At 47.6% G+C, this 22,704-nt stretch overlaps 3 protein-coding genes across 6 annotated transcripts; 2 read left to right on the top strand and 1 right to left on the bottom strand.

The window, feature by feature from the left end:
- The first annotated feature begins 856 nt into the window (after window positions 1-856).
- Window positions 857-6,265, top strand: syngr2b (synaptogyrin 2b). The gene is made up of 4 exons (XM_049015543.1): window positions 857-1,013; window positions 4,441-4,681; window positions 5,119-5,255; window positions 5,342-6,265. The coding sequence occupies exons 1-4, from the start codon at window positions 906-908 to the stop codon at window positions 5,552-5,554; spliced, it is 699 nt and encodes a 232-aa protein (XP_048871500.1). The 5' UTR covers window positions 857-905; the 3' UTR covers window positions 5,555-6,265.
- Window positions 6,266-7,010: 745 nt separating this feature from the next.
- Window positions 7,011-11,342, bottom strand: tk1 (thymidine kinase 1, soluble). The gene is made up of 7 exons (XM_049015546.1): window positions 10,807-11,342; window positions 10,659-10,690; window positions 10,352-10,465; window positions 10,186-10,279; window positions 9,458-9,547; window positions 8,523-8,642; window positions 7,011-8,285 (listed from the first exon to the last, which is right to left on the bottom strand). The coding sequence occupies exons 1-7, from the start codon at window positions 10,870-10,872 to the stop codon at window positions 8,106-8,108; spliced, it is 696 nt and encodes a 231-aa protein (XP_048871503.1). The 5' UTR covers window positions 10,873-11,342; the 3' UTR covers window positions 7,011-8,105.
- Window positions 11,343-11,499: 157 nt separating this feature from the next.
- Window positions 11,500-22,664, top strand: afmid (arylformamidase). Of its 4 annotated transcripts, none has more exons than XM_049015542.1 (11): window positions 11,500-11,609; window positions 17,058-17,148; window positions 17,279-17,383; window positions 17,582-17,630; window positions 17,786-17,871; window positions 17,977-18,049; window positions 18,132-18,229; window positions 18,839-18,917; window positions 19,259-19,394; window positions 21,728-21,832; window positions 22,188-22,664. In XM_049015542.1, exons 2-11 carry the CDS (start codon window positions 17,100-17,102, stop codon window positions 22,215-22,217), a joined length of 810 nt encoding a protein of 269 aa, XP_048871499.1. In that variant the 5' UTR covers window positions 11,500-11,609; window positions 17,058-17,099; the 3' UTR covers window positions 22,218-22,664. The 4 variants fall into 4 exon arrangements, with proteins under 4 accessions (XP_048871499.1, XP_048871497.1, XP_048871496.1 ...); XM_049015540.1 differs by having other exon boundaries at window positions 11,508-11,653; XM_049015539.1 differs by lacking the exon at window positions 11,500-11,609 and adding an exon at window positions 13,422-13,880.
- The last annotated feature ends 40 nt before the right edge of the window (window positions 22,665-22,704 follow it).

The following is a 22,704-nucleotide window of genomic DNA, read 5'->3' as shown; positions in this document are numbered from 1 at the left end:
CTTGCATTTAACGTGCAGACGCATTTGTCCAAAGCGACATACAAGACAAATAGCACATTAATAACATACAGCTGAACAGGCTTACGTAAGCAGTATCGGAGCAGGAGCTACACACAGCAAGAGCCTAATGAGACAATTCAAGGACGAGATGTAGAACATAAGAAGGGAACATAAAGAGGCTTCTGACTACTAAAGACATTCGTGAAACGGGTGGCTACTGGACTCGGTTCGGTAACAGATTCCACCGTTAGGGAATTTATTTCGAAGCGAGGGCAGTAAGGGTGTTGTAACAGAGTTGTTTGTGATGGACGGTGACGTCGAGACAGCTTTCAGCAACAGAGCTCTGGCTGTGTAAAACATACCATTCAAGAGAAACCTTCACAAAACCTTTATTTGCTCCTGAAATATATTTTTGCAAGCATCTTTTTAAAAAGCCTGCCATTTGATTTTAAGTATTGCACATTTTGAACATGACGCCTGCCCTCTCTTTGTTCTATTATTATTATTATTATTATTGATAATAATAATGTTTTGTGTTACCAATAAGGTTAACACGCATCTCCAGGACAACAGCAGACTGTCATAAATTGTACAACCACACAACTACTCAAATAAATAATTAAACAGACAAATAAACAAACACATAAATGCAGTTTTTAAAAGTTCTCGGCATCTTCATCGGTCTGTTTTTTTGTGCCTATAGAAGTCCACTTGTTACTTTTTAAAGTTCTCCAAAAAAGAAAATGCTATTAAAACCTGCAGGCCCGCGCTCGCTGATTTTCGGGGGGCGGGAGTGGGGGGGGGGAGTAGATCGGCCGGAGAGCAGAGAGGGAGCCCAGCCCAGCCCAGCCCTGCCCACCCCGGCCCCAGAGCCGCCATCGGCAGCCACAGATCAGCGGGTAAGCATGGAGGCGCCATCGGGCCGCGCGTACGGAGCCTCGCTGGCCGGCGGCTCCTTCGACCCCGTCAGCTTCATTCAGAGACCGCAGACCGTCCTGCGCCTATTGAGCTGGGTGAGCGGCCCATCCGCCCTCTCTTTACTTATTAAGTCAATTTACATATTATAGGTTTATAAAATTCCCGTATTGGTGAAATATTACTTAATGCAATACTAGGTTATTGACCCTGGTGGGTCGTATTCGGCTGGATGTATATGATGGGCTTTTCTCACTCTTCTTGGCGCTGTTCTGAGCCCTTTCCCCTCTCTTTCTTTATGAGACTTTCTTCGCTTTATGGCAGTAAAATATGACTCTTTATCTCGGCGGCTAAAAAAGACGCGCAGTTGCGCTTATGGCCGCTTTCACCCGGAATCTCACTAACTGCCGCGATTTATTTGCTTTTCGTTCAGGTGACTCTTACCTGAGAAACGCCATCTAAACTGGGAGCTGTTATTAAACTAAAGAAAAGATCTGTAGCTACATGGATAAAACGCATAAATATGATTTTTACGGAGTCTGGAGGACCAAAGTCGCTGTATTCAAATGTCCGACAGGTGCAGCAAGTGCACTTGCACCCTTAAAAACCTTTTTTAAAAAAATCGAATTTATTTTCACGGAGGTAATTTGCCTTTTTAAACACCGTCTCTTATGGCGGCAGCTGTGCCGCAGCTTGTCTTCTCTTTGCTACTCACATCATACATCGCTCCTAATTCTGCTTAAAACACTTACTAAACACTTATTCCTCGTTTTTCGAACAAAGACGTAATTTTTTACAAAGTGCTTTTTTTGGTGACCCCCCCCCCCCTTCCCCCACTTGAAATCAGTTGGCTTAAAGTGTTGCTGTATATTGCCGCCCGGTCCGTTTGTCACATTAATGCTGCATTTATCTGCCGCCCAGCCCCCCCCCCCAACCAGGCTCTCGCTAAAGGTTGCAGGCGACAGAGCAGACTGGTACAAAAGCAGGTCTTTTAAACTATAAAACCACACGGAAACTTTCAAAAGCTGTTGTTGTTGTATGAACTTAAATTTAGCTAACTTGCTATAGGCTTTAAAACGTAAGATTTTCAATATGGTGACTGAAGGGGCACAGGGCTGTGCTGGCAGGGCGAGTTTGCCTTAACATGGTTGACATTTGTGCTCTTATTTACTGCCCGGGTCCGCCAGTAGAGTGGAGAGATGTTCAGCTGATGTGCTTGTGCCACCAGCCCTCCCCAGAATGAAAATATGAACATGGCAGGTGGTATGGAAAGTGACACCGCGGCCACAGATCCCGCCAGTCTGGACGGGGCAGTTGCTGGTGACTGTCACATGACCTGGAATGTGTTTTCCGGCACCCTCCTGAGTGCTGTTTCTCCCTCCCCCTCCCTTTCCCCCCCTCCTTCCATTTCTGAGCTATTCATCGTGCCGTGCCAGTGTAGAGAGGGCTGCTTGTTGGTCACAAGCCAGTCATGTGATGACGGAGCAGACCTCTGCTGTGCACCCTTTGAGTGGGGGCTCGCTTGCTACTCTGGCTGACGGAGCTCTTGCCCCCCCCCTATTAGACTAGCCCCAACAAATTCTCAGCGATCTTTATTAATCTGCGTGCCTCGACTCGTAGATGATGGTGTTCGTTCTTTATTATAGTTGCTGGGTCATTTAGTTTTTGTTCCTCTGCTGTGTAATAGATTGTGTCCCCAAAATACTCTGATCAGCCCATAACATTAAAGCCAGCTGCTTAATATTGAGTTGGTCCCCCTTGAGCCATTAAAACGGTTCAGATTCATCAAGGCATCGACCCCACTAGACCTCTGACGGTGTCCTGCGGTATCTGGCACCAGGACGTTAGCAGCAGAATCTTAAAGTCCTGTAAGTTGCGATGGGGGGGCTCCATGGATCTGACTTGTTTGTCCAGCACCTCCTACAGAGGCTCGGTCGGATGGAGATCTGGGGGATTTGGGGTACCAAGTCAATACCTGGAACTCTCATGTTCCTCAAACCCATTGGGAACAGCATGAGGCTCAGTGGGCCAGAAGGTTGTTAATTCAAGCCTGGCTTTGGCATATCTGCAGGCCCTTGAGCAAGGCCCTTAACTCCCAGCTCCCCGGACGCTGTAGCAGGTGGCTGCCCTACGCAGCATGTTCTCACCTACAGAGAGCAAGATGGGGTAGGCGAGAAGAGAATTTCCCCACAGGGATCAATAAAGTATTATTATTCAATTATTAATAATATGTGTCAAAGTAACATCCCCATGAATGCAATGGCCCATGTTTTCCCAGCAGAACATCACAGTATCTTCTCCCTGTAGTGCATGCTGGTGCCACCTCTTCCCCAGTTGACTGTGATTCATCAGACCAGGCCGCCGTCTTCCCTTGCTCCATGGTCCAGTTCTGAGGCTCACATGCCCCTTGTAGGCACTTCCAGCGGTGGACAGGGGTCAGCATGGCCACTCTGACCAGTCTGTGGCTGTGCAGCCCCACACGCAGCTGTGATGCACTGTGTGTCCTGACACCTTCCTATCACAGCCAGCATGAACTTTTTCAGCAATTTCTGCTACAGTAGCTATCCTGTGGGATCAGACCAGACAGGTTAGCATTGGCTCCACACACCAGGGAGAACTGGGCACCTATGAGCCTGGTTCACCAGTTGGCCATCCTTGGATCACTTTTGGTAGATACTGACCACAGCATACTGAGAACACCCCACAAGACCGGCCAGCACTCATCCGGTTGTCAAAGTCACTCATCCTTAAGCATGTCCATTTTTCCTGCTTCCAACACATCAGCTTCAAGATCTGTCTGCTCGCTTGCTTAATATTTAATGCCACCATTACCAGGTGTCATGATAAAGCGATAATGTTATTCTGTCCACATGTCAGTGGTTTCAATGCTCCACTTAATAAGCACAGAGATAAGAAACCTGCCCCCTGGTACTATGATCATACGCGTGAACTTAGAGGCTTTGCACGAGCTAGCGCACCAATGGTGCTGAAATACACTAGACGTTTTCAGATCTTCCTGAAAAGTGAGCCTCTTGTCTATTTGACCTTCACTGTCGCCTCTGGCTTGCTCACTGGGGGCTTTGGGCAGAGATAATGTAAAGCACTTTGAGACAAAGCGATGTGAAAATGCACTGTACCAATTGAATTGAAAGTGGTTTTAATGTTATGGCCGATCTGTATAAATTCTAGCCATTCTCATTTCAGCAACTCCTCAGAAAATGGATTTGTCCTTTTGTCTTGATCTGCTGCTCATGCAGTGGGTCAGCACTTGAGGAGCAAAGGCTGGTGTGAAGTATCCAGATTAGTGCTCTATTCTAACGTCAGATTCCTGAAATGCATTGTGGTACCTGCTGTCCCTCCTCCTTTATGCACCATGGGTGTCCCTGGCTTGCCATTAGCATTAGGGGGGCATAGGGGCACCGTGCTCGAGCAGTGCCCATCCACCGCCCTGTACTTGTGAAGGATAGGCGGGTGATATCCTGAAGACGGTCAGCTTTGCCTTTTTAATTGTTTCTCTCTCGTCAGGTCTTCGCCATTGTTGTTTTTGGGAGCATCACGGCTGAGGGCTACATCAACCCCTCGATTCATGTCCAGGAGGTCAAGTGCATGTTCAACCAGAACGACAGCGCCTGCAGTTATGGTGTGGCCGTGGGTGTGCTGGCCTTCCTGGCCTGTATCGCCTTCCTTGTCCTCGACGTTCTTTTTCCTCACATCAGCAACGCCATGCAGAGGAAGTACATTGTCATTGGAGACCTGATCTTCTCAGGTAGGCGGGCACTCTCCTGCCCAGCCCCTCCTCATTCTGATCCCTCCCTTTCCTATTGGCTTCCTTTTGTAGCCCCGCCCCTTGTGTTTATTGGCCAATCACACCGCATTAGAACTGTAGTAAGGAGTAGTAAATGAAAATTATCTCTGACCACATCCCCTGGACAGAGACTTCTTACAGAATTAAATTGGCTTGGCAGTTTGTAGCTCTGCAGGCTCGGACTCTGTGCCTGTGATCAGAAGGTCATTGGTTCAAATCCCAAAGCTGGCATATTGATGCCTCTGTTGTGCCCTTGAACAAGGCCCTTAACGCCCAGCTCCAGGGCTGCTGCATGCTGGCTGAGTCTGTGCTGTGACCCCTTGCTGTCACCTGTATGTGTGTCTGTCTATTGGAGAGTGAGATGGGGAGGCAAAAAGAGAATCTGCCCCTCCCCACAGGGATATGGAGCTTCCTGTGGTTCGTGTGCTTCTGCCTCCTGGCTAATCAGTGGTCACACACGCAGAACGCCGAGCTGATCCCGGGCGATGCAGCAAGGGCAGCCATCGCCTTTGCCTTCTTCTCCATCGGCACCTGGGTGCGTACCCTGTGGGCACCGTGCCCCCCCACCTGAACGCACCATGGCTTACTCTCACCACGCTCATGTTCTCGTCTTTTAAACAGGGAGGACTGGCCTTTGTCGCCTTTAAGGTGTTCAGTAAGGGAGTGGAGAACTTTGTGGAGAACCCCACAGACCCAGCCAACAACCACGCCACCCCCTACCCCCCTGCCTACCCTACATACCCTAGCGGGGGGGGGGAGAACTATCAACAGCCCCCGTTTGCCACCATGCCAACCCCGCAAGAAGAGGGTGGCTACCAGCCACCGGTTTACTGAGGGTGGGCGGAGTCTGGTCACATGACACAGTGGAGGAAGGGTTTGGCTTTTGAAGCAGCTGTTCCTTCCTGTTTCACTCCCTTTCCTGCAGCCCACTGTTTGTTTGTTCTGAGTCCATGTGCAGGAGCTGCTTGAAACACACGCGTCTGTGTTCAAACCCCGTTCGTACTGGTGCGAGTGTGTGCGCAGACCCCCACCCGTTTGCTTGTGCCTTTCTAATGTCTTAACCTTTCTATTGGTGAACGATGGGGAGGCTGAGTTTTAGGAATGTTGGTTAATTCTGTAAACCTTGTTTTGGGCCGGTGTGTATGGAGGACAGCCCTGGCGTGGAACTCGACACACCAGCCCCTGTGAGGTCACTAACGGTTTTGGGCGGTGGCATAGCTCATCACACACCTCTCGCCCTCATACACACCAGCCCAGGCCACGGAGGAATTGCACCAGCATTTTTGCCAATCACACTGTACACTAATGTATGCTTTTTTTTTGGCATTCAGAATTGCTTCTTTTGTCTTTTCCTTGAAGAAACTGATTTTATTTTGTGTTTTCTGTTGTATAGGTTCATTTAGACTGTTGAGGCTGTGTTCCTGATAAGGCCGTGGTATTTATTTTGTGAGTGTGAATGTGTTCGGGAGAGGGTTCTGCAGAAACGCTTGTTTTGTACAACCCAGAGTTTTTTTGTTTAAAGTAAAACTGTTCAGCGGCTGATAAGGTGTCTCTTGCAAGTGTCTGGTGTTACGGAAAATGTGTCCATAAACGCATGAAAGAAAGTATTTTAGGCCTGAGGAACTGGGCCCTCAACCCCCCCCCCCCCCCCAATGCGAGTGAGCAGTAAACCAAGGCGAGGGGGCAGTGCCCCGAGTACCTGAGTGCAGCTATGATGTCATCTCCACAGGCCTTGGGAAAGGCCACGTGTTCAGTAAATAACCTCGGCAGCAGATTACAGCTAGTTACTTATTAACGTTTTCAAAATCCACTTTGTTGAACACTGTCAGAGTGCATGATCAGCTAAAGCACCACTGACATGACAGGACAGTTATCCAAACTGGCAGGTAGGTGACACATACTGGATCAAAACATTAGCTTTTGTTCATTAACAGTTATTCTTGTGACTAAAGCTTGTCGGTTTCGCCTGGCAGCAGAAAGATGAGCAAGCCTGTGAGAATGCTGCTGTGCGGGTCCGAACCAGCCCGGCTTGGGGCCTCAGGGCTCCACCTTGGACTGAGCAAGCAACCTGGCCTTGGAATACGGTTTCAGTTATGCAGTGAACCGGATTCGTTTGTCGTACAAATGTTTGAATCCCAGACAAAGTAATGCAGGGAGCGGCGACGCATTGCCTGCCTGTGGAGCTGCGGGACCCACCTCCCACCTCAAACCCCACTGTGCGTTTGGGACGTTCAATTAATCATGAGATGGGAGGCCATCTGGTCAGAAGCATCTTTCTTACCCCCCCCTGAAAATTGTCCATGTCATGTTTATTCAAAAAACACCTTTAAAAAATTGCCGACACACGCATTAGGCATAAGGTTTACAAGAGTTCAGGAACATGATTAAGCTTATTGTTACAGACTCTAGTTTGCCCAGAAACATCATAGGTCAACAGGCCGGTCTGGTTGGTGTGTTTGAGCCGATATCACCCCCTTGCTGTCAAGTTAAATGTGAACTGTCATCTGCAGCCTCGGATGCTTCTAGATGCTGTATATGCAGGAATGCCCAGTGACCTTTTCTGTAACTGTATAATATGATCACAAAAAGCTATACAGGCTATTTATAGGTGGAAATGGCCCAGAACCTTCTCACCTGTGCTTCATAAATCATGGCTAAAGAGCTGGAATATCCCCCCCCCTTTGTATATAAAAATCGCAGCACTGCATAAATACATAAAGCAAATGAACCAGTCCGGCCTGTGCTTCCCAAAAGCTCCCCATGCAAACAAATCACTGGAACTCTTCGTTCACCAGCTGTGCTTCTGCAATACGTGGTCCTGCTAGATAAACGTCTTTCACTCAAATGAGCAGCAGTTCGTTCCTTCGCTTGTCACTGGGGCTGCGCCCTCAAAAGGTCTGCCAATTGTACCCTATGGCTGTAGGTAATTTTACCTTTTAAGATATAGAAGTGGACCATGAGGAACATCCAAGGTACAAACAACATTAATGTACCCCCCCAGTAGGACAAAAAAAATAAATGTTCTTCACAGTCAATTTCTATGACTTAAAAGGTACAACCCCAGTGATAAGCAAATGTCGATCTGATACTCTTTCTGTGTAGGATATATATATATTATTTCAATTAACATGTAGCCCACGGTCTAACTTGGTGAAATCACTCACCCACAGTAACAAATCACTCCAGGTTTGTGCCCCCCTAGTGGTAAGTTAAAGATATAGTTACTAGCATACCTAAATGGTTAAGGAATTTAAGTGAACGTTTTAAGCATCCAAGCATCTGCTGTACACCTTACTGCTGTAACTCTGAGCTGATGCAGATGTAAGGTGCATTAAAATGTTTAATAGGCGTTCGGTCGTCCCTTTTTGGCATAATCTTGTCTTTCTCAGTTGTGCAGTGGAGCAAAGAGTTTGCGAGGAAAACCCACGTCCAGCTTCTTCCCTGGAAGGGCCTGGGGGGGTGTGTCATCCCTCCAGGGGGTGCTGTTCTCCTTCTCAGCCACGAGGCCCCCGTAGCAGGTCCGGCACACGGCCTGGTACTTGTCTGCTCCTCCAATCACCTCCACCTGGGGCATGAGGTCATACCACCTACTGTAACAAACTTATGGTTCCCAGCTTCGACTAGCGACTGTTTGGAATACGGTGCATGGGGGAGAATGGGGGTAGGGTCTGTGTTCTCCTATGCCAGTGATTCAGCTTTACTGGATGGACACAATGTACCATAACAGGTCTAACAAATACTGTAACCTAGGGCTCAGCTTGCTTGAAATGCGCCCCCTTGTGGCCTGGCTGCAGTCCCTCACCTCCTTCTCATCCCCCAGCCTCTTAGTGTAAGCCGCCTCCTTGAAGCACTGCATGCAGACGGCGTTCAGCTTCACCACGCTCTCCGCCAGTGGTATCAGGCCCAGGATGTTTCCGAAGGCCTGAGGGAAGGGGGGCAGACTCATTATACAAAAAGTCCCCCCCAGACTAGCGGCCGATGCAGTAGCAACCGCGCCTTCATCACACAATCCGACAACGAATGAGGTCTGACTGTCACCACCAATGTCTTCAGGCATTTAACAACTATTAACTATTTCACTTAGTGACACTGATTCTGAACAGAGGTGGTAATTTCAGGTCCAGAAACTATAAATCCAGACCATGACTTTGTTTCAACCAGCCAGCTATGTACTCTGTGACTCTTCATACTCGGTTAGTTGAAACAAAATCCTGCTCTGGATTTTTACTTTCTGGACCTGAAATTTTCCACCTCTGATTCTGATACTGAATCATACTGGGGACGGCGCTATAAAAATGAATTCTTGAATGTTGCGTGTAGATTAATAGCTAGAATATGATTAACACCCCCCCCTCCAAATTCCCAAAACAGAGCACAAGGCTTCATCAAACCGTCCGTCAGAATTCGTCATTCTGTTGACTGCCGTTTTACATCGTGATGGCCCACAGTTTATGCTACTTTTCAAATTAGAAAGAAATCCTCACCGCGGAGGTAGTTCTTTTTGGCCAGTAGGTGGCGTAGCAGAAAAGGACCAACCCTCAAACACCAGCCCTGCGAGTTACGCATCTGGGATGGTCCCTTATTTAACAAGGACTGTTCTAAGTAGGTAAGCAGCTGCTTCTAATAGAGATGGCAGCTTGGCCACTCGGACCAGAACCAGCAATTATTAGAGTACGCCTGTCATTCTGGAAGCGACAGATGCCGCAGGCCGATTTTACGACGGATGTCCAACACTACCTTTCTCTGGAACGTCCCATCCAGGGCTGCCACTATAATGGTCTTGCCTTGGTTGGCCATCTCCTCGCAGAACTGGACTGTGTCTGGGAACTGTGGGAGGGAGGCGGATTCGCATGAGAAAGGATGTATGCTATTGGTTGACTCAACTGGCAATCAAAAGAACCTGGCTATCTGTGCCACTCCCTTAGGCTTAACCAATTAGAATGACAAGACATCTGATTGGTTGGTCCTGCCTCCTCTACAATCTGTTTGGTTCTCTTTCTGAACCAATCATTTTTCCTTCTAACATCATAAAATTTTTGTGGTAGTAAAACACCCGTGAGCGGGTCTGCGGTTATCATAGCAATGCTGTGTTCCTTTTCAACTCAGAAATTCCGAGTTCCTAGTTGTTAATTAACAGGAACACCGGAATTCCGACTCGTGAACTTGGGGGATTCTACAGAACCCTCAGCTAGACTGTAGTTTTATGCGGTTTAATAGTATGTACATTTTATTTGTAGCTCATCAAATCTGTCGCACACACAGTAATATTCAACCGCTATCTGTGGACGTTTCTCTCCGGTGTTTTTATGTACAAAATACCATGTGACGCAATTACTTGAACAAGAGTTTGCCATTATGTATCTCTGAATAATACAATGTCCATACATGGATGATGTACAATTTCAACGACTACCAGACACGTCCAGTAAGAAAAAAAAATAATAATTCTTTGACAATACACTTACAAACTGTCCCTCATCGATGCCGAGAACCTCAGCCCCCAAGGCCAGACCGTAAACCTCCTGCAACCGGCTGGCGGGCACCGCCTCCATGGTACTCCTGTGGGTGTGCACAGGGGCTGTTAAGCCCTGACAGGCATGCACAAGAACTCGGCGTGCGGGATGCGCTTACATGTCGTGCGTGGCCATGCCCAGCTCGGAGTAGCGCGTGTCCTTGGCGTATTTGATCACCAGGCATTTATAGCGCGCGACCTGGAAGCGGCGCACTCTGCGAATCAGCTCGGTGCTGTAAAGGCAGATGGAAATTAACGGGGGGGGGGGACGGACGGTGTCAGAGCATGCCTTCTCTTCCATATAGCTGAGATGATTTTCAGTAGCTGCTCACGACAAAAGGACAAAGCATGGCAGCGTTTCCCTCTCTTATACCCCGTTTCCACTCCATGCAGTCCGCCTACACGGACAAGCCAGACCCTACTTACCTTTTTCCCGAAAACATCGGCCCGAAAATGACCTGCGAAAAGTTTCACACAAATACATAAATTAACTTAACAAAAAAAAAAGCAAATTAAGAACCATACGGGGAATGGCGCCAAACAAAATCAGCCCAGGCGAAATAAGCTCATTTACCTGGATCTGTCCCCGGGAGCGCATCGGAGAGCTTGGTAAGATCCGCGGGACATTCAGGCACTCCATATTACCTCAACTTTTAAAAGCTATAAATTAAAATTAACAAAGGAGACTAAGAGCCCTTATTGCCGAGACGGGATCCCTCCACCCGGATCAATTAGGAAGTTGAAAATCCCGCCAGCGGCTTCTGCAGCCTGTGACGTCCCGTTTCGAAGCGATTTCCGCTTCGCGGGGGCGTATTTTTTGTACATGGTTGTTCGGGAAACCTCATTAATATTCAGAGAATCCGCTATCTGATTGGTCGCTCGACGTCATCCCAATGACATGTGCTACCAGTTTTTTCTGTCCAAGGCATTCACTGGCCGATCAGGTAGCACTTCTCTCATAAATATTAATTAGATATCAAGCTTTGCCTTTAAAAATCATGGGTGGGCAACCAGTTTGCGCACGGATTAATGTCTCCGTGGCGAAATGTCTCGATCAAGAATAAAACTATGAAGGCTACGTTTTAAATACCATGTCCGTGGTAGAAAAAAAATGCACTTTGATCATAACTTCTGTCAGATTAAAACGATACTAAAATATGTTCTGCTACCGGTACAAGAGCGAAATGAACCGTAGCCCGGATCCGGACGCAGATTAAGGGCACACACATTGGTCCATTAGTTTGATTGAAGGACCATTCAGCCAATCACAGCAAATGTATCAGCTAGAGTTAGTCACGAGGGGACGAGAGCTTCTCCTCTTCAAATAATAAGTTGCCAACGTATTATCCTGCTGGATTTGGGAAGGAAAGTGTTGAGGTATATCAAAGTGATATCCGACTTCTTTTTCCAAGCAGAATTAAGTAAGTGGTGTTGAGGTGACAGCTTGCTACCACAGGCTTGCAATGTACTGAGGCAAGCTAGGCTATTCTAACTTCCTCAGTGTTGTATGGCATTTATATTTCTGCAGTGTTGTATATGTATTTACACAGGGTTATGCATTCGTATTATGTTAGGGATCATTTGATTTTGGCAGTTAGTCCCCGTCCAGTCCCCAGTAGCCCTTACTCATTACTTACGGCTATGTGCTTGTTTAGAATAGGCAGCTGTAGCAGACCTCACCAGTGAGACACGAGGATGCAGTTAATGTTGCATAGGCGAACAGTCAATTCGGTTTGACCACTTTCAAAGAATTCAGAAGAAGTGCAGGTTGAGGGTGTTACGATCGCTGACCGGGGGTAAGGCGAGCGGGCAAGCGAGCGAGCAGGAAACAGGCAAGGCAAGCGAAAACGGGGGTTTAATTGGGGCAAGGGCAGGACGGAATACAGGCATCGACAAACATCAATGACAGACCATGAACTCAGGCAAGACGTGGACAGAAATAGACAGGACTGATCAAAATAACTCGACACAGCTGGGTACGATCAGGGAAGCACACGTGGGTAATCAGGGGGCGTGGCACACACGAGGAGCGGACGAGCCGGGCATGACAGAGGGAGACGTTAAAAGAATTTCCCCTTGGGGACAATAAAGGATTTATTATTGTTATTATTATTATTATCATCATCATCTAGTTGTTCATGAGGAGTTCATTAAACTTTATGAGGTTTCTCTGACCACAGGGGAAAATCTAGCCAGAGTGGTGATGGATGTGTTACAGCGCCTGAATTTGCCCATCAGTGGGTTACGGGGACAAGCATATGATGGGCCAGCAAATATGGCAGGCAAATAAAATGGAGCGCATGCCATTATCAGGAAATGACAACCTCTTGCCCATTATGTCCACTGTGCTGCGCACTGTGTTAAACTTATTACACAGCATGTACTGCCTCGCCATTTATCGGCAACTTTAAGGAGAAATTCAAGGGGATATCCAAGTCTGAGGAGAGCTCCCTCACACTATAAGACCTCTTTGTTAAACAAGGTGGACGGTTCGTATTCGTGCTGTAGTGAAGCAGGAGTGCATAATGCATGCTTTGAATTGCATGTGAATCAGATGCGGCCGCTAAGGCACAGGGCTTGCGCGACAGATTTCTGCAGGGAAATGTCGTTCTTGGTCTTTTCTGTGCTTTGGAGGCAACAGAGGAACTGGAGGCTCTGAATGTGTCCCTCAGTATGCAGATTAGAGAACGATTTCTGCAGGAAGGAAAGCAAATGTTCGGAAATCTTGAACAAGTCCTCTTGACTGGAGAGGTAAACGATGTTGTGCAACAGTATCCAGAACTGAACTCGGACTGCCTGATAGTACAATTAGGAATGTTTAGGAGAAAGTACAGTTTCCAGTCTAGCAGGGAAGCTGCAGTCCTTCTTCAGAGGAGGGGTCCAGATGTCCTTGGCCTCTTTGGTCAAACTGAGACACTTCTTATACTGCTTCATGTCGTTTAGGCCATTCGTTACTTTAACAATATCATTCGCATAGTGTAGATGTAAAGAAAATGTAAAAATGCGAGAAGTTATATATAATTGTCAGCGGTTATAATTATATTATAATTTACTTTTCAATTTAATTCGCCTTGAAATTTATTTCCCCACCCCCCCCCCCCCCCCCCCCCCCCCCCCCCCCACACACACACACACACACACACACACACACACACACACACACACACACACACTTAAAAAGCTTGATACGCCCCTTGGGGTGAAAGTCCGTTTCGTTCCGTTTTAGGAATTGTATCTTGGTCCGTCTTACCTCTGTGCTTGTCTCATATTTCTCTTTTGTTGATAAACCTCGAAGCGTTAAATGCAGTTCATCTGAAGTGCGAAGGGGTATTGGAGCCTGTTGAATTCAACATCCGGCCAGAACTGAAATTGGAACCGAATAATATTCCAGGATAAAACCGCGTTATTTGCATATAGAGTAATACTGATTTTAATCTTTAGAAAATAAATGCCAAAAGCGATCCACAGTCTGGGCTTTGAGCTTGGTGAAGCTGCACAGGCGCTAGGCGAGTTAAAAGCCGCAGTGCTTGCAGACGACTGCGCGTGTGAAGCCGTCCGGTAGGTCAGTGTTTGGGTTCAAAGTCCTGATCAGGGTCTTTTTCTCTGACTGCCTGCAATATGGCCACCTGGAAAGAAATGAAGCAAGATGTGAGTATTGTCACGCCCAGCTCGTACGATCCTCGGGTGTGCCACGTCCCCCTGATTATCCACGTGTGCTTCCCTGATTGTACCCAGCTGTACCCTGTTGTTTGGTCTATTTCAGTCCGTGTCTTACCTCCGTTCCTCGTCTGTTATTGATGTTAGTTGTTGTCAGTTGGCGTTCGATGGTCCCTGTTCCTCCGAATAAACCCCTAATTCGCCCCGTATTCTGCTTGCCTGCCTACCTACCTGCTTTCTGCCAGCTCTAGCGATTCCCTGCTTCAGCGACCGCGGCGAACGTGACAAGTATATGGCGGGCGCATTGCCTGCCAAAAGGCAACACCCGCGGGTCCCGACACGTACAGGGTAATATGGCATTTTTGCTTGAAGTTTGTGTTTTATGCACGAGAATATACGACCGAGGTTTTTTTATACTTTAATGTATACGACTAATGTTATGCAATATATAGCCGTGGCCAAAAGTTTTGAGAATGACACAAATATTAATTTTCACAAAGTCTGCTGCCTCAGTTTTTATGATGACAACTTGCATAAACTGCAGAATGTGAACTCCAGAGTGATCAGATGAATTGCAAAGTCCCTCTTTGCCATAATGAACTTGATCCCAAAAAACCCATTTCCACTGCCCTGCGACAAAAGGACCTGCTGGCAATATCAGTGATTCTCTTGTTGACACAGGTGAGAGAGTTGAGGAGGACAAGCTTGTAGATCAGTCTGTCATGCTGATTCGGTTAGAATAGCAGACTGGATGCTATGGTGGTGCTTGAAATCATCGTTTTTCCTCTGTTAACCATGGTTACCTGTAAGGAAACACATGCAGTTATCACTGCTTTGCATAGAAAGGGCTTCACAGGCAAAGATATTGCTGCTAGTAAGATTGCACCTAAATCAACCAGTTATCAGATCAAGAACTTCAAGGAGAGAGGGTCAGTTATGAAGAAGGCTTCAGGGCACCCAAGAAAGTCCAGCAAGTGCCAGGACCGTCTCCTGAAGTTGATTCAGCTGTGGATCGGGGCACCACCAGTGCAGAGGTTGATCAGGAATGGCAGCAGGCAGGTGTGAGTGTATCTACACGTTAAGTGAGGCGAAGACTTCTGGGAGATGGCCTGGTGTCAAGAAGGGCAGCGAAGAAGCTCCAAAAGGTACAGGCATTGGACTACTGAGGTGTGAACAGTTTGGAGATGAACATGCCCTTTCCAGCATGATGGAGCTCCGTGCCATGAGGCAGAAGTGATGACTAAGCGGCTCAGGGAACAAAACATCGACATTTTGGGTCCACGGTCAGGAAACTCCCCAGACCTTAATCTCATTGAGAACTTGTGGTCAATCCTCAAGAGCCAGATGGACAAAAAACCTACAAATTCTGACAAACTCCAAGCATTGATTATGCAAGAATGGGCTGCCATCAGTCAGGATTTGACCCCGAAGTTGATTGATAGCAGTCAGGGCGAATCGCAGAGGTCTTGGGGAAAAGGGCCAACGCTGCGAATACTGACAACTGTCAATAAAAGAATTTGACAGCAGAAAATGTGACAATGCTTGTGTCATTCTCAAAACTTTTGCCCACGACTGTATATCGTATGAGTTACCTGCAAGAACCTTGCGTTCTTAGAGAAATCATTCAGTGTTATTTAGTACTGAATTGTTATCAGGCCAGTGAAATTTCAAACCTTACAATGAAAATTGTCACTAACTTAACCCGTATGAAGATTACTACGATTAACGGGGATCCCTGAGTAAAATGCACCCGCCAAGGCAGAAACATTCACTGACCTCCCCCAATGCTGCCTTACAGGTGTATATCCTCAGCCATCCACAATAATTTATAGTTGAGATGTTTGAAAGTAATATGCTTATAGTTATGATAGCTTATGAAAATTAGATCAAAAACTAGTAGACCTTTGTCTAATATTGTTGATGAGACGATGTAGCGGGATAACGTTACATCATTTATTATTCTTTGGAAAATGAAAGCATTTGGAAAATGGGAGAAGGCCCCCGGGAAGACCCAGGACACGCTGGAGAGACTATGTCTCTCGGCTGGCCTGGGAACGCCTCGGGGTCCCCCCAGAGGAGCTGGATGAAGTGGCCGGGGAGAGGGAAGTCTGGGTCTCCCTGCTGAGACTGCTGCCCCCGCGACCCGACCCCGGATTCAGCGGTAGATAATGGATGGATGGAAAATGAAAGATCGATCTAAAGGCCAGATTTAATAAGAATCAAGTATTGCTTAATTTAATTTTCTGATGCAGAAATATGGAAACTCAAGCAAAAATTGATGCATTAAATGTAGGTGAGATACAAAAATAATTCCATTTGTTCTTGCTACATCTGTCTCTCTACCCTGCTCTTCTGAATAGCTTCCAAGTTAGTGCTGGTGCTTGTGGTCAACCAGTCGGAATGTTTATCACTCCTCAGCAGTTTGGGTAGTTTTCCTTGGATCACGATCTGGAATAGGTACTAAAATCTCCTGATCTGCCTCCGGAGAACTACATTCGGGCCGAGGCCCTGCAGTCCCTGCTTCCGGAAAAAGGTTCAGGTCCCTGGAAAAGTGTGTGAAATCCCCTTTAGTAAAATGTGCCCACGTTTCAAATATATCGTGGGAACGAATTCATAAGACGACTGAAACGTATTCCATAAGTAACGTGTCCCGTCCAAGGGTAATGCTTCTTGTGTCAGATGAAAACACCAAGCAGAATGTGAGAAGCTCTTCTATTTTTGATTTGAGCACCACATGAGAAAACAGGTAATGACTATGGTGCATTTTTCCATTTCCATTTTCGTGCTCAAATCAAGGGAAAAACGGATAACAAGCTGTAAAAACATTTCACTTATTTCGCAAGCCGTTTCGAACACTCTGCAGCCCACCCGTCGTCCAGCACTCGCTCTTTGCATTTGTGTTGTAACTTTTGCATTGTGTTGACACGTCGGGGCCCCTGTATACATGACCATAAATTGATTCAGTAATTTTATTAAATTCATTTATTTATTATATTTGTGATTTGAATGTAGGACATGATTTTTGGAATGTTTTCCGGACCACGTGGTGTGGTACAGACCTGTTACAGTCCACAATGCAGCCATTATTATCCGTCGTGCTTGTTATGCCGCCTGGCCACCAGCAGAGGGCGCCGTGAGCAGCCTGAATGACGAGCGGATGTTTCGCAGGAGCTCTGCCGGCAGTACTCGCCCAGCCAATGGTCGCACAGAATGTCAGCGGATGAGGTGATAAAGACCCACAAGGCATTGCTCAGAGAAGGTTGGTCTGTCTACATCTCTCAGTCCACTTGCACCCAGGTGCAGCCTTATGTGTAAAACTCACTTTGAGAGTGTAAATCCCCCCCCACAACCCCTCAGACTGACAGCCTATGTGTGTGTGTGCGTGCCAGGCACAGAGAGGGCACGCAGCGTCACCCAGACACTTCTCAACGTGCCGTACGGAGAAGGGGAGAGGGAGAAACTGGACGTCTATGTGCCCAGCAGCCCCTCTCTAGGTATTGTCCCTGCAGCGTGTGTGTGTTTGTGTGTGTGTGTGTGTGTGTATGTCGGTTTGACCCCTCCCCCCCAGGAATACCAAGTCCTGGCATTCAGTCGGTACTTTCGTACCGAATAGCCAATCGAAAGCTAGGGTGGCTGTGCTGACCTCTGACCCCTGATGTCACTGATGCCCCTTTCCCTGTTTCCTGCTGCAGAGATGCCTTTAGTCATATACCTTCATGGAGGCTACTGGCAGGCTTTCAGGTACGAGGTCCCATGGCCGCCCCTGACGAGACGCGGGGGCATTCATGTTTGTGCTCCCTAGACAGAAAAGAGCGATCTGATTTGAATATCGGCTGCTTAATTGGAAATAATATTCAGGAAACGTGTTTTCAAGCCGTGTCTCGTGCCTGTTGCAGCAAAGAGGAGTCTGGCTTCATGGCGCTCCCGCTGGTGCAGAAGGGAGTGGCTGTGGTGGCCGTGGATTACGACATTGCTCCGAAAGGCAAGCGGCCTTTTGTCAATTCATCTTAAGGAATCGACAAACGCCAGAGTCACTAGGTTGCATTACAGATCGATGTTTATCTAGCCCTGTCGCTTCTCCTTGTAGGTAATATGGACCTGATGGTGTCTCAGGTCCGGCAGAGCGTGGTGTCCGTTGTCCAGCAGTACTCCCACATCAGGTACGAGAACATGTCACATGACTCAGCCTGGAGGTACGGCAGCAGATGCATCAGATGTATCCCCCCCCCTCTCGGTTTTCAGCGGTGTGTACCTGTGCGGTCACTCAGCGGGGGCTCACCTGGCTGCGATGGTCCTGTCCACAGAATGGTCTCAGTACGCCGTCACACCCCAGATCAAAGGTACGAGCCCCCATTGCAGCGTGAGATGGACCGATGTCACGATGCAAAGAAACTAACCTGATTCTGCAGAAGGGGAAGGGAGGTCCAGTGAGTTTGAAACGACCTGGGAAACTGCACTGCTGAGGACGGGACATCGGCGCGTCCGTGTGCTGCGGTGGAAATGCCTCACACCGTCTCTAGCTGACTCTGGATCAGTTCTGCGGCCCACTCAGAAAAGCTCACAGACTGAGTCACAGACTGAGTCACAGACTGAGTCACAGACTGAGTCACAGACTGTCTCAAAGCTGGTTAGGAGCAATTTTCTCACTGAAGGGACTCTGGACAGATGACTGGGAGAGTGCTAGTATGTTCTGGTAACTGATGGAACGACCCCAGTTCTACCAGAAGCAGGAACTTGCCCGTTGGCAGATGTGACCCCAGGCTGGGTCTGACCCCGTGCTGAGGACACGCGTTTGAAGAGTAGGGTAGGCTTCAGGGTTCGAGATTTGTGCTTCTCGCTTGTATTCGCGGGAAAGCGATATTCAGGAAACATCCGTCTATTAAAACAGTGTAGGAATATGCATGATTCATCAATTACAGGCAACTCAGTTGCATCATTTTATTTTACAGGTGCGCTTCTGGTCAGTGGCATTTACGACCTGCTGCCCATCCTGTCCACTTACGTCAACGAGCCCCTGAAGATGACGGAGTATGTGACCATGTGACCTCCCCAAGGAGCACCCGCCTTACACAAACTCTTTCTTTATTGGGGTCACACTCTTGCGTCTAAAAAGACGTAAAATGTACTGGAGCTCGGTCTTTGGTTAATTAGCCCAGTGCTTCCCCTTAATGGTACGGTTATATTACTGGACAATCTTAGCTTAGCTTAGCTTCTATAATAATCCAGCCTCTGTCTGTGGGTCTTCCTCTCACAGCTGTACGTTAAAATGAGCTGCTTTCATCTCCAGTGCGGCAGTGTGTGCATCTGACTGCAGTGACAGCCTGTGCTTGGCCGGGACATCCACTCCCTAACCCCCCCCCCATACACAGGGAGGTGGCGTTGAGGAACAGCCCGGGCCAGCTGGTGTCCCAGATGAAAGACTCGTCCTCTGCCTGCGAGATCGTGATCGCCGTAGCGCAGAATGACTCCCTGGAATTCCGGAAGCAGTCTGAGGATTTCTGCAGGGTCAGTGCGCAGTGACTGAGATTACAGAGCCGACAAACACACATGCACGCACACACACACACACACACTGGCTGAAGCATTTTGACGAAGGGCATTTATCAGAGTGATAAACTGTCACTCAGGGGAAATCGAGCCCTCTCTGCCCTACCTGGGTGGGATAATGGTCGGACAGGCCTAGCCCATTTCCTGTTGCTAACTACTGGATCACACTGGGATAAAACCAGTCACTTACAGACAGTGTATGACAATCTCCCTCCTGCAACCCTGTTCTCTCATGAGACCCATTTGTCACTGTTGCTTGACCAAAAAAAAACATGATTAAAGATATTAATTATTATACAAAAATATTAGGACACCTGGCCATTACACCCACGGGAACTTTAATGACGTCCCATTCTAAATCCATAGGCATGGATATGGAGTCAGTCCCCCCTTTGCAGCTGTAACAGCTGCCACTTTTCTGGGAAGGCTGTCCATGAGATTTTGGGGTGTGTCTGCAGGAATTTTTGTCCATTCATCCAGAAGAGCATTTGTGAGGTCAGGCACTTGCACTGGATGTGAAGGACTGGCTCACAGTTTCCAGTCTAGGTCATCCCAAAGGTGTTCTGTCGGGTTGAGGTCAGGGCTCTGTGCAGGCCAGTCAAGTTCCTCCACACTAGGCTCGCTCATCCATGTCTTTATGGACCTTGCTTTGTGCACCGGTGCTCAGTCGTGTTGGAACAGGAAGAGTTCATCCCCAAACTGTTCCCACAAAGTTGGGAGCATAGAAATGTCCAAAATGGCTTAGAATGCTGCAGCATTAAGAGTTCCCTTCACTGGAACTAAGGGGCCAAGCCCAACCCCTGAAAAACAACCCCACACCAAAATCCCTCCTCCACCAAACTTTACAGTTGGCACAATGCAGTGGGGCAGGTAACGTTCTCCTGGCAACCGCCAAACCCAGACTCGTCTGTCAGTCTGCCAGACCGAGAAGTGTGATTCATCACTCCACAGAACAAGTTTCCACTGCTCCCGAGCCCAGTGACGGTGTGCTTTACACCACTGCATCTGACGCTTGGCGTTGCGCTTGGTGATGTGAGACTTGCATGCAGCTGCTCAGCCATGGAAGCCCAGTCCATGTAGCTCGCGGTGCAGTTTTTGTGCTGGAGTTAATGCCAGAGCAAGTTTGGAACTCTGCAGTTAGAGTCAACATAGCTTTGGTGCCTTTTACGCACTATGCACCTCTGTGCATTAAGCACTCGGCGACCCGCTCTCTTACATTACGTGGTCTGACACTTTGTGGCTAAGTTTCTGTTGCTCCTAAGCGTTTCCACTTTGCAGTAATACCCCTTGCAGTTGACCATGGAAAGTCTAGCAGGGATAAAATTTCTCAAGCTGACTTATTGCAAAGGTGGCATCCTGTGACAGTATCACGCTTGAATTCACTGGGTTCTTCAGAACGACTCATTCTTTCACAAATGTTTGTGAACCTGACTGCATGTCTAGGTGATTGACTTTATACAGCTGTGGCAATGAGTCTGAAGAAAAGACCTGAATTCAGTGATCACCAGGCGTGTCCCAGTGCTTTGTCTATACAGTATATTTACATCCCCTCTGAGACTCAGACCTGGGTTTGTGTAGGTTACCTGCTACCTATAAGCAGCCTCACCTCCCTGGCTCCAGGTCTCTCTGGTTTGGAAGTACCCATGGTGAAAGGCCTCAGGTGTGGGGATACACCAGTGCCATACTGGGAGCTGTGGCCTCGGTGTTTTTCCCAGTGGACAGCATTGCCTCTATGCAACCGTTACTGTTTGGGAACCAACAGTTTCTTAGAGAAGCGGCTGAGGTGCCTGAAGGCCGATTTCCTACCACAGTTGCACACATGCAGGTGGATGAATCCTAAACTGCGCATACTGTGTACATGCTGACAAATGCGAGCCCTGCGATGGACTGCATGCTATCCAGGGTGCGTATCTGAATTATGCACAGTGCTGCCTGTGCTTGCGGTCCGTCCTTAGTGACCCTGACCAGGACAAACGGTTGGAATATGGATGGATGGATGGATTATTTAGTAGCACATTCTCGTTTTGCAGTCACAGCAGTATAATTTGGCTTGTTACAGGAAAAAGCCATAGATCCTTATTCACTTGAACATTATCAATGTTTCTTTGGAATCTTTTGAGTTTAATAAGCATTTATAATGCCACATGCTTAGCTTTATGTATCACATGCACATAGGGCTGAAGTGGCACCTCAGAGCTGAATGCAGAACCGTACAGGCCGTCAGAATATCCCCACGGCCTCACCAGTCCGCTTTTAGCTCCCCTCCCCTCCCTTACCACCTTTCTCCTCAGGCCCTGCAGTCTTCAGGCTTCCGGGTCACTTTCGAAGACATCCCTGATACAGATCACTTCAACGTCATCGAGAGGCTGGTCGAACCAGACTACCGTCTCACGCAAGTGTGTCATCTTTCCCCCGAACCTGTGATTGGTGCAGTCTGTTGGTTCCCAAACCTCTGATTGGTCCAGTATGCTACTTCCCAGTCCTCTGCCTGGTTTGATGTGGTTCTTACCAAAATCTTGGTTATTGATGGCTTCAGTGGAATCTTCACACCTGATTCAACTAATTCTGGGCTTGGTGATTGGTTGATTGGTTTTATGGGACCATCTGGTAATTTGGGAATCTAATCGTTAGAGGAAAGGAGGGGTTTAGTAACCCCTGGTTTAGTGTAAAGGGGGCAGTGATGCAGTTGACTTCAATAAAGCGTGTTTGGTAGGATTCCTGTTAGACTGTCTGTCTTTATGCTCTCTTCAGCTCTTGCTAAAGATGATGAGCAGAAGTTAAGCTCGCGGACTAGACTGGCCAGGAAGCAGGAGCGGAATTCTGCAGGACACTGCCACCTACAGCCAGTTTGCTTTGCCTTTCGGATAATTTTTATTTGCCTAGGAAAGACCTGGCCCTCCTACCAAGTCGCCCAGGGCCGAATATCTCCTCATCAGACGTTATGTTCTTGCCATTTGTAATTGCAGAATATAAGCTTTTCACAGTGTATAGCTTCTAAAAATATCTCTACCGTACAGCCTTTACCACAGAACTGATTTCCCTGGATTATGTATTTGCTAAATAAATTACAGAATGTTAAGATTTTAAAAAGTTGTTAGTTTATTTGAAACCGATTGTGCGGAATGTTTGAAGTGGCGCGTACAGAATAACGGTGGTTTACAATATGGTCTCCCGTTTGCAGTAGAATATTGTACGCATTGAATTAATAAAGATATGTAATTTAATTTATTTTACGTCCAAATCATTGTTTGGATATTAGTGGCTGAAG

This window comes from Brienomyrus brachyistius, chromosome 5 (genome assembly GCF_023856365.1).
Source record: "Brienomyrus brachyistius isolate T26 chromosome 5, BBRACH_0.4, whole genome shotgun sequence".
NCBI lineage: Eukaryota > Metazoa > Chordata > Actinopteri > Osteoglossiformes > Mormyridae > Brienomyrus > Brienomyrus brachyistius.
Note: the sequence above shows the minus strand (reverse complement) of the source record. Positions and strands in the feature narration are given on the sequence as shown.